This window comes from Hyposmocoma kahamanoa, unplaced genomic scaffold, assembly GCF_003589595.1.
Source record: "Hyposmocoma kahamanoa isolate Upper Pololo Valley unplaced genomic scaffold, ASM358959v1 64, whole genome shotgun sequence".
Taxonomy (NCBI): domain Eukaryota; kingdom Metazoa; phylum Arthropoda; class Insecta; order Lepidoptera; family Cosmopterigidae; genus Hyposmocoma; species Hyposmocoma kahamanoa.
In genome coordinates this window covers 10,457,526-10,473,783 of record NW_020653852.1, presented here as the reverse complement: position 1 = coordinate 10,473,783, position 16,258 = coordinate 10,457,526, and the positions used below count along the sequence as shown (strand labels likewise).

At 35.4% G+C, this 16,258-nt stretch overlaps 1 protein-coding gene across 1 annotated transcript in view; it reads right to left on the bottom strand.

Moving 5' to 3' along the window:
- Nucleotides 1–9,133: 9,133 nt before the first annotated feature.
- LOC113231053 overlaps nucleotides 9,134–16,258 on the bottom strand; it is a 45,411-nt gene continuing 38,286 nt past the window's right edge. Inside the window, exons 3-5 of the mRNA XM_026465214.1 lie at nucleotides 15,245–15,466; nucleotides 12,384–12,540; nucleotides 9,134–9,341 (exon numbers count right to left, since the gene is read on the bottom strand). Of these exons, the coding sequence (XP_026320999.1) occupies nucleotides 9,242–9,341; nucleotides 12,384–12,540; nucleotides 15,245–15,466 (479 nt within the window). The 3' untranslated portion in view covers nucleotides 9,134–9,241. The remainder of the gene's footprint in view (nucleotides 9,342–12,383; nucleotides 12,541–15,244; nucleotides 15,467–16,258) is intronic.

Here is a 16,258-nt window from a genome sequence, read left to right as displayed (position 1 = left end):
CGTATCGAGCTAAACCGCAAACTTTTTAAGAAGGCTGTTAGGATTAGTACGCAGTCTAGAGAGTAGTAACGCCGTCTTGTTTCGCATCACAGCAAAAAAGTCACCTACTCCCGCTTGAGCAAACATCGACGATGCGCTTCAGTGTCGCCGCCGTAGTCCCAACAGCATCCTGAAACCGTTATTATATTGAACGCGCAGAGCGCCGAGTGCCTTCAGCGTATAGTTGACCCACAGACCATCCGTGTAGAAGGATTGACAATACGCCTTGAATAAAGTTATTTTGGCTTCCTCACTACAGCGGGCGAATCTATGTGCCAAAATATCTGGCAGCCAACGCCCTACGTTCCCGATCAATATCAGCTTGGTCTTTAAGATCCTCAGTCAAGTATTGTCCTAGATATTCAAATCTGCACACCCTCTTTAGTGCTACCTCATTTAGATTAATTCTAGGTTCATAAGACATTACTCTACCGGGGATCCCAAGGACCATAAACTCACTCTTGGCACAATTGTATATAAGGCCGTGAGTATTCGTATATTGCATTGAAGTTTGTTAATAATAATCTCTATTTTTCTAGTCATTGGTATTTTATTTTGTTTTTGTGTGTTGAAAAGTAACGATGACCGAGCTGTGTACTTATGTTATTAGCCCGTCATATAGATAATCATATTATGATGTTAAATATTTGACAACCTCGATGGCGCAATGGTTGGTATTGTCGCCGCTGGATGATACGGTCTTGGGGTTCAATTGCCGGTAGGTTCAATATGCAAACAAATTTATCTAAATTGGTTCCTAACAGGATGTTTCGGGAACCACTCTCTGCTGCTCTGGTTTCATAATACATGGACTTCCCTAATTTGAGACCAACTAATTTGTGTGACTGTTGGCATGTTATTGTAATATCTTGTAACAATATTTGATAAACAATGAACTAAGAAAAATAATTTAATTTTAGTATGAAATAATACGGAATGAAGCAAGAAATCAATACTCAAGCACAACTTTTTTTATGATACCACGGGACGAACAAGCCGTGCGATTGGTGGTAAGCGACACGCGTGTCCATAGCAATTGCAGTAACATTCAGACCTTTAAATCGCAAAGACCTGAGTGTCACTACCACTGCGCCCATCAGCATTTGCGCACTACGTCCGATTCGTATCAGGGGGTCGATTTAGAACCTTACGATAACTCAATTGTCAACCGATTTCTTTTCATTTCTATTCTCAACACCTGAATCGAAAAATGTTGTATTCGAAACCGAACCGAAATGACTTCACACCCGTACGATTACTCGAACTTCTCGACCGGCAAAGGCTACAACACAATTATCGAATGAAAGTTACCGACCGTCTTATTGTTTACAAAGCAAGAATTTAATATGAAAATCTTTTATTATTTTAAATAAAGTCTGGATTTTGTTAAAGTCTTAAAAATGTATATAAAAGGATTTTCATTTTTATTACTATTTTACCGAACACTGTTGGATAACGATATCGTATCCGAATCCGAATCGAACGTTTAACTCGGAATGTTCTGAATAACTCGAAAAGCGCCCTTCAATTCGAGAACGACATCCAATCGAACGATTCGGTTAATATATCATCGAAGAGTTCTGAATCGACGTCCGGTTCCGAATCCGAGAAATGACGGTCCGAGGTCTACGACCCCCACTAATCGGTTTTTAGTATGTTGTTTAGTTTCAGTTTTATTGTTAAGTTTGTGTACGCGTAATTTTTTTAGGTGACAATAAAACTTTAGGTGCCAATATCCCGAAAGTTACCGAATTGCAAAGGCGTTAGTTATGATAAGGAGGGCAGGGTACTTTCTTGGACGTAAATTCTTTCGCAAGGCGCGCTACTTCCACAAAAATTATAGGCAACCTTAATATTCATAGACATTGTTATTGTTCCAGCAAGTCGTCACCGCATTAAATGTATAAATATTTATGGTATGAAAGCCGTAAAAATGACAGTGTTTGAAATTTTCTTATTTACACTGTGTAAATATTGTTCAGAGTCATTCGCTGTTATTGCTGTATTTACACTACTCATCTCAACAACTTGAAAATTTATACTATAATGACTGGCCATTATAGTATAAAAAATCAAATTTCCTTTCTTTTATTTTAAATTCTCTACACTTGATGTCACGTGAAAACAACAGCTAATGCTTTACCAATATGATTCCTTAACCACGCTTGCACGATAAGCCCCGACTTGCGCGAGATCTCTATGCGAGAATAGCAGTATCTCGCGCTTTACGTCGCTCTCGCGTTAGTCGCGCCCTATCGTGCTAACCCTACAGGAATACTAACTTTGTTGAAAGCAAAATTAATTTATGTGTTATTTTCAGTGATAACTACAAAACTAAACTAAACTACAAATAAATTTATTTGGGAGAGCAATTTATTAAGAGTTTTTTTTTAGATATTAAGCGACAAGTCGAATAACTCGTGCACCTGGTGGTAGAGTGAGCAATGCAATTGTAGTATGAAGGTGAAGATAGGAGATGATGGAGACACGGAGATGGAGATACGGAGTTGGAGGCCTCTGCCCTCGACTATTGGTGACTGAGAACAGAGGTGCAGAACCGAAGAGCAACGAGGTTGTAAGCTGGATAGCGTCTGTAGAGCTGAACCAGAGGGCAGCGAGGAGTGATGATGAGATGAGATGAGGTGGTAGTGCAAAAGTGGATTATATCACTTTATTCTCGGAAGTGGAGTTCTATTTCATCTTGAGCGTCGGCTGCAGTTACTCCTGCCGTTCCAAACTCGCTTGGTGAAGGTGAGGCACACAGTCCAGGTAGGAGGAGCGTAGACGTGATGACCAGGCTTAGCATGAGGCAATCGAGGAACTGGTCATCAGGAAGGCGGATAAGCGCGGTAGAACGCCGGGTGTAGGTCTTCGAAAAGGTGAGACTTCGTACATTTACTACACCTTGAGAAGACCAGATACCTCCAAGTTCGATACACGAATGACGAGCGTTTGGTAGAGCGAGAGAGAGCATCGAAATCATTCCAATAGCCAATTTTGAATTTGAAATGAGGAGCCAAAATGTGAGCGGCCAGAAGCGGAAACGCTTCTACTACTAAGATTGCATACCAAAGGAAGAGTAATTAATAGGATAATCTATGAAAGAATAGATTGTAGAGGAGTAACGGATGTCAATCAATGTCAACATATAAAAATATTAAATACGAAATAAATATGTTTATAAAGTGATATTGATGAAATAGTACGTAATTAGCATTGGGAAAACGAATAGCAAAATTTGGAGATACGATATAATATGCCAAGATCTGGAGATCACACATGAAAAGTGAGTAAAATGTCAAAGTGCGAGAAATAGCTTATAATAGCAAATTTAAGTAATTTGAACACTAGTATTATAGTAAATATTAGTCGGAACTCTTACAAGACTCAGGAAAAGTAAGGGCGTTTCCTAGAAAACGTATAATGAGAGAGATAAAGATGATAGGGGGTCCGTAGTTTCACACTACAAGCTTTAAGCTGTAAAGATCTGAAGAGCACTGGTGGCAGGAATAGGTAAGATGGCAGTACTTCCCTGGACAAATTCTTTATACTTATAAAGATGAACGACTTCGTTCTACATCGTCAAGTATTTTTTGGTTTCAATCGTTTAACAATGATAAGTAATGTGGCTTCATCTGAATACAATAAACGTTAAAAAAAGGGATGGTCCTCATTAAGTTTATCCAATAAAATACTGCCTTTTTCCTTTATTACTTCGGTTTTATGATACTGTAACCTACATACGAGTGTCATGCCAAAAGAACTTAAAAACTCTTTAATCACTTTGAAACTGGCAAGTTATTTATACACCGTCGTCAATGCAGGTTATTTGCTAATAAATTTGAAAATGGAACACATCTTAAATTGAATTCTTTTTAATTTTTTAATTTTCGGAGATACTGGCGGGAATTTTGTTCGCAACAATCACCGAATAAATAAACAATAACTATAACTCTCGACGTGATTTTCGAGCATCGAGTATATAACTAGAAATAGAGACGAAATAAACACATTAGCGATACAGCTCTTATAAATAACAATTCTCGTTTTCACTGAAATATAGACAGGCCAACTACTGACCTGTGTGTACATCTCCGAATATTCCAAAAAATATTCTGTATTTATTGTAATAATGATAATATCTCTAACAATGCCCTGCTGGTCTATTCGGTGGTGTGGCAAAGACAGCAAAACATCCAATTACAAAACAAACGGAATCACATTTCATCGGTAATGAAACATTAAATATGTAATTTTGCAATTTTCATAAGCTCTAGTTAACTGAGCGATTTGAAGTGAAAAAAAATAAAGAAAGAAAGTGAAAGAAAATAATTGTTTCGAACTCGGGCTGGCCAATCGGAGCGCAGTTGTCACAGTAATGATATGGCAGAATAGTTTTCAAACAAATTAAATGACATTTCGTCTCTATTTCTGGTTATATACTCGATGTTTTCGAGCTATGACTTATTATGACTACAAAAAAAGTTTAAATTCGCAAGAATATTTTGAACTTTTAGCCACAACTTTTGGTGATACTACTTGTTCACGAGCTACAGTTTTCAATTGATTTGCTGAATTTAAAACAGGACGGGGAAGCTTTGAAGATGATGCGAAGTCAGGTCGGCCGCCAACCGCAATTACTCAAAAAAACGTTCAAGCTGTCGAAAAGGTAATTCGTGAAAACCGACGAACTACATACGTAGAGCTTGAGCGAGAACTAGGCATTGGATCATTGCATTGCTAACTATTATTCGCGGACAACTGTCTCTCCATACGCGTTGTTAGAAATGGGTTCCACACAAATGTATCGATGTATACGTATCGATGAGCAGAAAGTACGTCGCGTGGATTGGTGAAAATTTATAATAGATAATTCGATGCTGGCGAGAAAAAAAACGTTTATGATATACAGACAGGTGACGAAACATGGTTATATAACTATGATCCTGAAACAAAGCGACAGTCCACTGTATGTTTTTTTTAATAATAATAACGCACACACTCAACATAGCCCCGCACTAGGGGAAACCCTGTGTCTCGGGTGCCATGGACACATACATAGACAACCACAAATTACACCCAAACTCACGAGAGAAATAAATGTTGGCCATACAAATATTTCTCCCGGTCCGGGAATCGAACCTGGGACCTCTGCGCGGGAGTCCGACATGGTAACTGTTCGGCCACGGAGGCAGTTGAATGAGTGGTGCTTTGAAGATGAGCCGACGCCAACGAAATGTCGTCGTACACGAAGCATACAGAAACAAATGGTCGCCTCATTTTTCTGCATGACGGGACACATTGCTACTGTAGTGCTAGAGGATTAAAGGACAGTTAACTCCGAATGGAATATAACGGTTTGTGCCCCAAAAGTGCTGTCAGCTTGGTGTGACAAGCGGCCGAAGTCAGGAATCGCCGGATTCCTGACTTCCTCCTGATCATCACGACATGAGCATCACGACAACGCCGCTCTGCACACTTCTGCTAGAACACTTCGACTATTTTCATTCATATAATGTATCTATTCTGCCTCACCCGCCACATTCCCACGACTAGCACCTTGTGATTTTACCTTTTTCAAAAATTAAAGAAAAATTAAAAGGAAAGCGGTTTGAAAGCAAAGAAGATGCCTTGGCTGCTTTAACTTGGAGATTTCTGAGCTGTCTAAAGAAGAGAGGTCATCGATACTTTCCAAGTGATTTAGACGAATAGAAAGTATACGTGTTCATGGTGAAAACTTTGAAAAAATCGATACCTATAATAAATAATGAATTTTATAATTTTTCAAAAACTTATTTCTTTTGGCATGATGTCGTATAGATACCTCTGATGAACACTACGCCTATATACTTAATTTTTCGACCTGTTCTGTTTTTATTTTGTTTTTCGTTTATTAATTTTTTGTTCACAAAATTCGGGGAGCATAATATTAGTAAATGAATATGGTTGTTTACAAAAATAACAGGAAATGACCAAAACATAAAGTTGGCGTAGTGTTCATTGGAGGTAACGAATTATAATAATTTATTTCATTTATAAATTACCTTTAACGATGTTAGATATTATTTCCTTTTACTGTTGTATTTATTAGGCACCCATTTAGTATCACTCCTCATGAGTCAAACTAACGTAAATTATACCATTAATTATATCCAAAACCAGGATAATCTATATAAGTCAATACAAACAACTAAAACAGTGCTTAACAGTAACCGTTTGAGATATTACTCGCGTTTACAAAGTGATATCAGTACATTGAACTGAGTTAATGTTCACATCTAATTCCGAGACTCATCGAGATTGCTGCTTTCTAATACATATATATATATAGCATATTAAGTGGACTACCTACCTACTAGTATTTTTCCAAAAATAAAGCAGTGGTTTTTCAAAACTCTGGTCGGTTATTTTACTTTGTCGGTTATTTTACTTTCATATTATATTAGTATTGACTAAGTACGCAACACAATGCTGCGTTCGATAACTGGCATTGCTGATGTGGGGAGCAAAACCGCCAGGCGCAAATGGGATTGGGCGGGCCACGTTATGTGCAGTTAGGGCAATTTACATTCTAGGCCCCAGAGTTCCTCTGAGAGATAAGTTTAAAGAGGTTAACATTCTTACACTAAAGTCACAGTACATTTATGACAATAATATTTATGTTAAGAAAAATTATAGTTCTTTTATAAAAAATAGTGACAGATGACATTAATACGAGGAATAAAAATAAACTAGCTGTTTTTAACAGTCGTCTTCATAAAGTTTCAAATTGATTTAAGGAGCAATGTGTACGCTTCTATAACAAGATTCCGATTGATATTCAAAATTTGCCATTTACGAGGTTTAATACTATTGTGAAACAAAAACTTTATACTAAAGGTTATTATAAAACTTCTGCGTACTTTGATGACAAAAATCCTTGGTAGTGGATCCGATTAGCTCTTTCAGATATTCTCGATCTAAGATGTTTAAATTAAATATTGTAATGATAATTGTATAAAATTGAAATGTATAGGGTAAGATTGCGTTAGTCGTACTTACCCCCTAAGAAAAAACCGCTGTAATATTTAAGGTTATTTAAATTAAACAAAACCTGAATGAAAATACCAAAAACGTTTATTGAGGGTATTGACAAGAGGTATTAACAAGATTTTCAAAAAGCACGTTTGGTACGATATAGGCACCTGGTCGCCTAATTCATACCACCTGTAGCCTAAGTCGTACTTAGAATAACACTTCAGTCAGGACATCATAAACTGTATAGTACAGTACTAATAAAAAGAGATCATAATAACAATTAAAATCTAGAAACGGGTACAGGTGGTTAAAATCAAATAATTCTTAATATTTCTGAAGGGAGAGAACAATCCCAAAATCTCATGTATAAGGGAACAAAAAAAGAAAAATTTCAGAAAATAAAAATTTCAAACTCTTAAGAAATAGAATTATGAATTGTAATGAAATAAAATTATAATTTCTTCTGAAATAAAATTATAAATTGTAATGAAATAAAATTATAAGTAAATGTTTCTGAAATAAAATTATAAATTTAAACTAAATAAAATTAAAATTCTCCTGAAATGAACTTACAAATTGTAATGAAATAAAATTATACATGATTCGGTAATCAAATAAAGACATTATGTAATAAAGGCACTACAAAATTAGTTTTGTTGAACACAAATATCACAAATATATTATTTAGCTGAAAAAACTAAGAAATAATTTTCATAAATCCCTAAGTCGTACCGATACGATTAAGGAATTTTCTTTAATTTAAGGGTACGACTTAAGCAAAGACACTCTGAAAATTTGAAATCGAAATTACTGTCATAACATAAAAAAATATGTCGTTTGCTTGTGCTTAAATAAATACTAAAATACATCACAAATAGACGAATAACAAAAAAGTAAGTTTACCACCATATTGTTCCTTGGAATAGCTTCCGAATGAAAGAGAAATATAATTTGTTTCCATTTCCTATCATACAGGTTTGTCGAGTAATTCTAGGTTAGTTTTGCGTTCTTGAAAGTTTCCTAAACGCAATAAATTTTTCAATTCTCCGTTATTTCCGCTTAGTCACAAAATCTAAAAAAAATGCGTTTTGTCTAATTTTTTTCTTTTCAACAAAGGCTGTCAATAAGTCAATGTTAAAAGAAGGTAATTTAATCGGTACTTTATGTCTAATTCCTTTTCTTTAAGTATAAAGGTTATTATATTATACTCTCACTTTTTGTATTGCCAAATGTGTCAGTATGTATCTTTTTTAAATGAATAAACTACTTTTTAAACTGAATAAAATGAAAATAACTTATGAATATTTATTTATTACATTTTATTTTATTTTCAAGTCTTACACGCAAATAAGTGCTATAACTAAAAATACATTACAATTTAAAGCTTGTTAGTAGTGCCTTAAGGTTATCTGTCCCGGACTTTCAACATAAGAGTAATTGTTACTATCGAATTGAGATCTTAATGATCTTATTTCTGACCCCATAACGAGTGACTTATGAAAGTCAAAAAAAAGGCATGTAAGCTTAGTTTTATACTTTTTTTTATAAGTCCAGCACTAGGAAAACCCAGAACGCAACAATCACAAATTAATTATACCTCAACTCACGAAAGAAATAAATGTAGGAATGAAGAGAGAAATACATATAGAAATGTAGTTTTTGTTTGTACACAGAAACATACGCGTTTTTGTGTACAAATAAATACATACTAATATTGGTATACATATAGGTCAAGCAATTTTTCAAAGTTCGTTTAAATTATAGGAGTAGTCCTTCTCAAACTGTTGAAAATGTCCCAATTTATGGTAAGTAAGTATTATCTTGGAATGCTTTTAATAAGCTCAACAAATTTTTACCATACCTGCACTAAAATTTTAGGTAATATTATCTACTTTCTAGCAACGAAATCGCGTGTTTTATTCCAAAACAGACGAGAATTAAAAATTGTACTTTTAGGGCAACATGTGATTTAGTCGCAAAAAAGTAGAATTAGTTTATCCGATGTTGGTTTAAAGAAACAAACAAATTTAAATTTTCCTTAAAATTTATTATGTTCAATAAAAACTAAATACAATAAGTTGTTATACCCGTTAAATTCGCTTTAGATTTTGCGTCTATCAGTACGTATTCTACATTAATCTAAATCGAAAATACTATAGCTAAATAAAATCAGTCAAATAGTTCATTAGAATCGCGACATTTCATTAGTTCTGACAAATTCTTCTTTACGACAAGAATCTATCACGGCGTTCCTATTTCTTCTTTTGACTAAGACGTAAATAAATCTGGAAAAAAGAAAATGTCTGTGTTAAAACAATTTTATTCAGAAAGTAAATAAACATTTTCTAAGCGATGTGTATCACTCTCGTCTATATTGTTACACTTTCAGTAAGGTGATTTATTATTATATATTTATGACTTTATATAATTTATATTCGAATATGAAATTAAATAATTATACCTTTTTTAGAAAAAGCTTTAGAAAGTGGACTTTAGAAACTGTGAAAAATTTAGAAAGTGGATGAAATCCAATAAACCAGATTCATCCCCTAATTCGCCACCCTTAGAGGCGGATTTTTTTCTTCACATTTGAATGGGACCACTACTGAGGTACCCCCTTTCCAACAAAAAACGAACAATGGAAATCGGTTCACACACACACACAAAAAAAATACAAGCTCCATATCTTTCTACGTTTGTTTTGATTATAGTGACACTTCCTACCTACCCTCAGGGCATACGAGAAGGGCACTATAACCTGTGCGCTCGCACAGGAAACTCATAAGTTCAGGTTCTGACCCCAGATCAGCCAGTGTACAGGGTTGTCACAGATCTCTGTCACTTGACTTCATACGGTTTTTCGAGAGGCTAGTGCCTCGGGTGAGCCGCCCCGGGTGCACGTACAGTACCCTCCCTATTTTCCAGATAGGTACCGGAGCTGTAGGCACGCTCACTTGCCGTTGCGCATTGCACAACTAGCGGTTGCCACCGCTAAGCCGTCGACTCTGAGTCCACTACCAAATCTCCTCATTGGTGGCGGAGCTATAAGGCACGCTCACTTCCCGACGCCGAAAAACGACGTCTCTCCAGTTCCCAATAACCTAAGCGGCTGGAGGGAGCGAAGGATATCTAGCTCATCCTCTACTAGCTCTCCGGGCTAGTGCCGGAGATGCCAGTCGCAGTGTTCTGCGACAATGTCCGGACAAAGCTTACAACTCACGCGTCTCGCGCGTCTCCTCGCTACCAAGACGCACTAGCTGCTCACGAGACAGACGCCCCGGAAACATGCAAAACCAGGGCAGACAAACATGTCCATCTCTGCAGCTAACCACAAATCCCAGCGAGTCTATACCCAAGTCCGGATTCGCCAGAGACGCCTGCAAAGGCGCATCACTAGCGGAGAGCTTGGCCCGGACGCCCGCTGTACCCTGGTGTTGCCGTCGAGCCCCCTCCAAACGCAGCATTGATATTGCGGGCTGTTTCTGCCGCGTTAGTTCCGCGTCGGAACTCGTATTCAAAAATCACTCGAATTTTCGCAGTATCCATCTTTCTTGTCTAAATTGAATAACAAAAACAATTGAAAGTCGATATTCAAATGTTTCATATTTAAAAAAAAAATCACAGAAACCATTTGAAAAAAGTTTCATTCGAAAACCTCAAACCATGAAGATTCTATGAAAATTCAAAGAACCTATTGCAATAAAACGGCAATTTCGTACTTTAACCCCTAATATTTAAATGAAGTTTTTCACATATACAACACATGAACAACACGATTAACTGTCATTCACGACTTTGTGACATTACGACGACAGACTGTCGTGACAATGGGAAGAGCTAGAACGACAGTTGTCCGACAATAAATAAAACGTCATGATATAAATGTGACGACAGATAATCGAAGCTTCAAACGATTCTGTCGTATAAACGACAAGGCGGATGCCGTGAACCGGCAAATTGTCGGCACGGTCTAGTGGGAACAGCTAGACACGACAGTCGTTCAACGAGAAAATAAACGTCCACGACACGGTCACGACAGAGAGTCGTGATATGGGAACAGGCTAGATGCGTCAGTGGTCCAACGATAAATAAAACGTTACGACATAATGGGAATGCACCCTTACTATATTCTGTCACGTTAGAGTTACAGATCGCTAATGAGTACCCGACTTTATAAAGACTATTTTCAAATTTATTTCTAGTAAACCTTTTCATAAACGTAATTACCTAACGACAGGTAATCATTTCAGTGCCGAAATGTCTGTCTAGACTGTTTATTAGTTTATAAACTGATAAGATTGTTTTACGTTTCAAGTTTTAATACTCAAAACCGAGTTATTATCACCATAAATGTGGTAATTTCTTATGCAGAACTTTACTACATTTTATTTGGACAATAACCTCGCGTAGAATAACAACTGTAGTAATAGGAGCTGTAAAATACGAGGGCGATTTAATAAATACGTGACCTTAAGGTTAAAAAAACTTTGTTTTTTTATTTCATAATTTAGAACTCCTTACTAGGCATGCGACGTTACTTTTTTAAATTAGCGCGAAAAAAGTTAAAAATGAAAAGTTAGATGAGGTATGTATATTTTTTTATAATACCTAGAAATCGGAATTTCGAGTATTCCGTTTTTCATCTGCAATCACAACATCAAAACTATGGCGAATTTCGAATCGAATTTCGAAATCGAATTTGGCGAACTGAATTATGGCGTACCATATAGTTTACATTTATATGTATTAGTTATATAGTTATAGTTCATAAACTATCACCGCACCATCGTTTTCACCAGACTTGGCCCCATTTGAATATCGCTGTTCATGGTGTGTAGTGGAGTAGGAGTAGAAGCTAAACGGAGATTACAAAAAAACCTTAATTAAAAAAAGGATTTTTTTTCTTCTCAAAATCACGGACTTACCGAACCGCCCTCGTATAATGGAGAATAGTAATAACAAATGGAAATACCGAAAAGTTTTGTTAAAAATAATTAAAAAAACATTGTGACTTCAGATCTTTCCTTTATTTTTTTCCATCCTTTGCTTCAGATATAGATATATTTGGCGTTCGGTATGGTTTTTAAACTAAAATTGTCAAAACGAAATAAACTTTTATATTTGAAATTTGAAACATATTTTTTTATCAAAAATAAAAAATAATATGTTTCAAACAACGCCCACTACGAAAATTTATTTTTATAATGTTTTTAGATTTCTACTTAAAATTTAATTTATATGTAGTCCTTATTGAAAATGAAAAAAAAAAATTATAATAAAACTCATATATATACGTCCTAATATTGCCATTATCAGAAAAAACTTACACAAAAAACACCACAGCGACAACTGTTAGAGCAGCATCAAACAGATAAAAGGCACCAGGGAAGTAATCTATCGTTGACACGTAGATATAACTCGATGTAGGCATGTAAATGGACGGAGCTATAGCTTCTGTTACACCTATTAGTGCATTCAATTTTGCTGAAAAGAAAATGAAGAAATATTGCTATCTTATTATAGTTTCACAGTAAACATATTCGTATGAATGGTAAAAGGGCCAGGTTAGGGTATTTGTTGAACACTCACTTAAAAACCATAAATTTTTCACCCTTTTTTGAAATAACATCATTGTTTTCACATGAAAGTATATTTTATTTGCCTATATATGCCTTTTACCTGAAGGTAATAATCATATTGCCTCAATAAATACTTGGTAAGTAAGTGTGTACCGTAAGTTATTGGAAAGGCTTTGGCGTAATGCCAAGTGTTGGAATTTTACTAGATAGTATTTTACTGAATGTATCTTCCGACACTTTATTTGGTTTATGTGGCAAAAGATTGTATATTGAGGAAAATCTACTTTATTCCAATAGAATTATTACGTAAGATTGCTTGTAAAGCAAAGTTACCAGAGTAGCACATGTTATCGTGGCACATTTTAGGATTCTCGCAACATTGCCGTGGTTATAATTTCGTCTTGCCTCGCACGTACGTGATACGTCGAATAATATATAGTTTCGACGGAAAGGAAATATTTATATATTAAGTTTATTGAATATTACGATGTTTTACTTTTATAATATTTCTTTATAATACTTATTCAATTATTTTTGTAAAATTACTCCACTAGTTTGTAATAGTTATTAAAACTACTGAATAGCCCATCTTCTGGGCGAGCTCGATCCAGATCCATTGTAGACTCTATCTTTGCTCCAGGTCAAGGTCAAGAGCAAGCCTATTTACTTTAAAAAATAACAATTATTCCTCTCTCTGCGACGTGAACTTTTCAATATATAAAAATTATTTTTGCGGCATTTTTGAAAATAGAAATTACGTAAAAACAATAGAAACTCTACAGTACCTACATTATATCTTTGTATAAAGTGCACAATTTTTTTTTTTAATATCAAGTGACGGGACGAACAAGTCGTACGTCTGGTGGTAAGCGACACGCCTATCCATAACAGTTGCAGTACCACTCAGAGTTTTAAATCGCAAAGATCTTAGAGGCATTGCCACTGCGCCCGTCACCCTGATAAGTTGACAAGTCCCATGTGTCTGCAATTTTACCAGCACCCTTACCCTTCAAAATTAGAATACAGCAATGCTGATATTACTGCTTGGCGGCAGAAATAGACAAGGTGGCAGTACTTCCATGGACGAGCTCTTTCACAAGAAGCTCTACTAATCACAAGGAGCTGTAATATGTAATTCTTTAGAACTAAAGCTTCTTGGTAAGTGGATTTGTCCACGCATCTATATTTAGTGTTTTTCACCTACACTTCGTTTAAATAAAACGTCTGGAAAACGCGTACGAACGATTGTAAACAAGTTTATATTTATGTAAAAACCTTTGGCATTTATTACATGTATAGCAATTCCGTTTGATAAAACACAATGTGTTGCATGTTTGAATTCTGTTCTGTTGAACTTGTTTTAAAGATCCAGGGGGCCGAGCATAACCTTTCCAAAAATAATCTTATTTTAATGTTAGCACAAAGTAAGCTTATTGTAATATTACTCATTTTCGTACCATGGCAAATAAATCAACCAAGTAATGTATTATTGCTAAAGTGACTGAAAGAACGAATGATTTCCCAATATCGTCTATTCCTTATTAAAAGTAGGAAAGAAATAACGCCATAAGAACTGTATAATGCCAACTCTATCTTTTTTGACGTTCCGACTCGTGTTATCGTAGTAAAAATGTTAAAGTACTTAATATAATTTACATTCAGAGAATTTTCACTGCAAAAAAAGAAAAGTATGTAATAATGAAATCTTTTAAAATTACGTTGTTTTCAATTATTATTCCGCATTTTCATGAAGAAAAATAAATAAAACAAGCTGAGTCTTGATAGTCACGTTGTGAATTCGGAAGATTCGCTCTGGACCTTTTGGAGGGAAAAGTGTCGTTTTTATTTTGACTTTCAATTATTTTGTGAAATTTAGTTTAAAGTGGAATAGGATAGTGCTATTGTGCCTTAATCGAAGATTAAAACGCGAAATTATACGAATCTCGAACTAAAATACCCGTATCGGCCTTTTTAAGAAATCCCGAGTCAATCCAAGCACGCCGCCTCAAATTGCCTATCCTCTTTGTGGCGGCCATATTTACAGAAACATATTTAAACTTAATGTTTAGGCTGATGGCTTTGCCAAATCCTTATTAAATTAAAAAAAATTAATTCGGAACTATAGTCTAGTGTCAACTGTTGGTTTCGCCAAGGAGCACATAGATGGCGCTGTCATAATTTTTCGAAATAAACATCGCTTATTTTTATTTTACGAGAAATTATTTCCTATGTAAACAAAATATTGAAGAGATGTATGTAAATAAATAAGTTCAACTTAACTTTTAATCATTACAAATCAACACTAAGACAATAAAACTGAAAATAATATTGCTTCCATTGCATCCGTGTAATTATTTTATGATTGCTAAATTTGACATAAGAGCAATGTTACTTTAATGTCAAAGTCGCATCATAGTAGGAACTAAGTGAATGAATAATCACAAAGCTGTCAATAAAACATCATAGTTTTAATTTTCGTTACTTTTAATTTAATTAGTTTTAATTACAAATAAGCTTACTTTAAGCGCGTTATGGTACGAAAAGTCAATGTAAGGTTAAAGTAATATTGTTTTAAGAGGTTGTGGTAGGCCCCCTGATCATTTACATACCAATTTCTTCCACGGGTACACTCTTTGAAGCAAGACATCTTATGGCAATCAATCCAGTATGGCTGAAGATGTTGAACAGTGGAGCTGAATAGTACCACGGTCTGCTCGGTGCGAAGGCGAAGACGAAGCATGCTGCTATCCTGCTGACACCTGCGAGAGCACCTATAACGCTGTCCTGTACTTGCATCGTCTTACTCAGAAACGATATACAGAAGAAGGTTCCTGTAATATAAAGTGTAAGATGTGAAATTTTGTAAACAATGGTTTTTTTATACCACGTGATGGAAAGAGCAAGTTGTTCGCCTGGTGGTAAGCGACACGCGTGTTCATAATAGTTGCACTGTCACTCAGAGTTTTAAATCGCAAACATTTGAGAGGAACTTCCACTGCTCCTGTCACCATGAGACATAAATGGACAAGTTTTACGTGCCTGTAATTTCACCAGCTCTCTTACTCTTCAAAACCGGAACATAGTAATGCTGACATTACTGCTTGGAGGTAGAAATAGGTAAGGTGGCAGTACTTCCCTGGACGTACACTAATGGTTCACGATATTACTAACAATTCACATAATTACCTTTATGAAGACTACAAATAACATATTAAAAATAATGAATAAATATATAAATAAATAAATATACAAAATATAAAATAATATTATTCTCACGTAGTTAGCCTACTGTTGGGCACAGGCATTCTTTCAACGCGGATGGAAACTTCACACGTATAATTAAATTCTTTTGCAGATGTGTGCAAGTGTCCTTACGATGTTTCCTTTCACCAAAACAGTCATGGTAAATTTTAAACTAAAGGCACATATTTCCAAAAAAACTCAGTGGTGCAAGCCCGGATTCGATCCCACAACCGTTTATTTAGAGAGTTAATAAGGCCACTACGGCTGTTAAATAACGATCACAATTTATAATAATTATATCAAAATTAAATGAATATTAATTGTGAAAAAAACAAACCGACGTTTCGGGCCCTTTACAGGTCCCATGGTCACGGTTGACA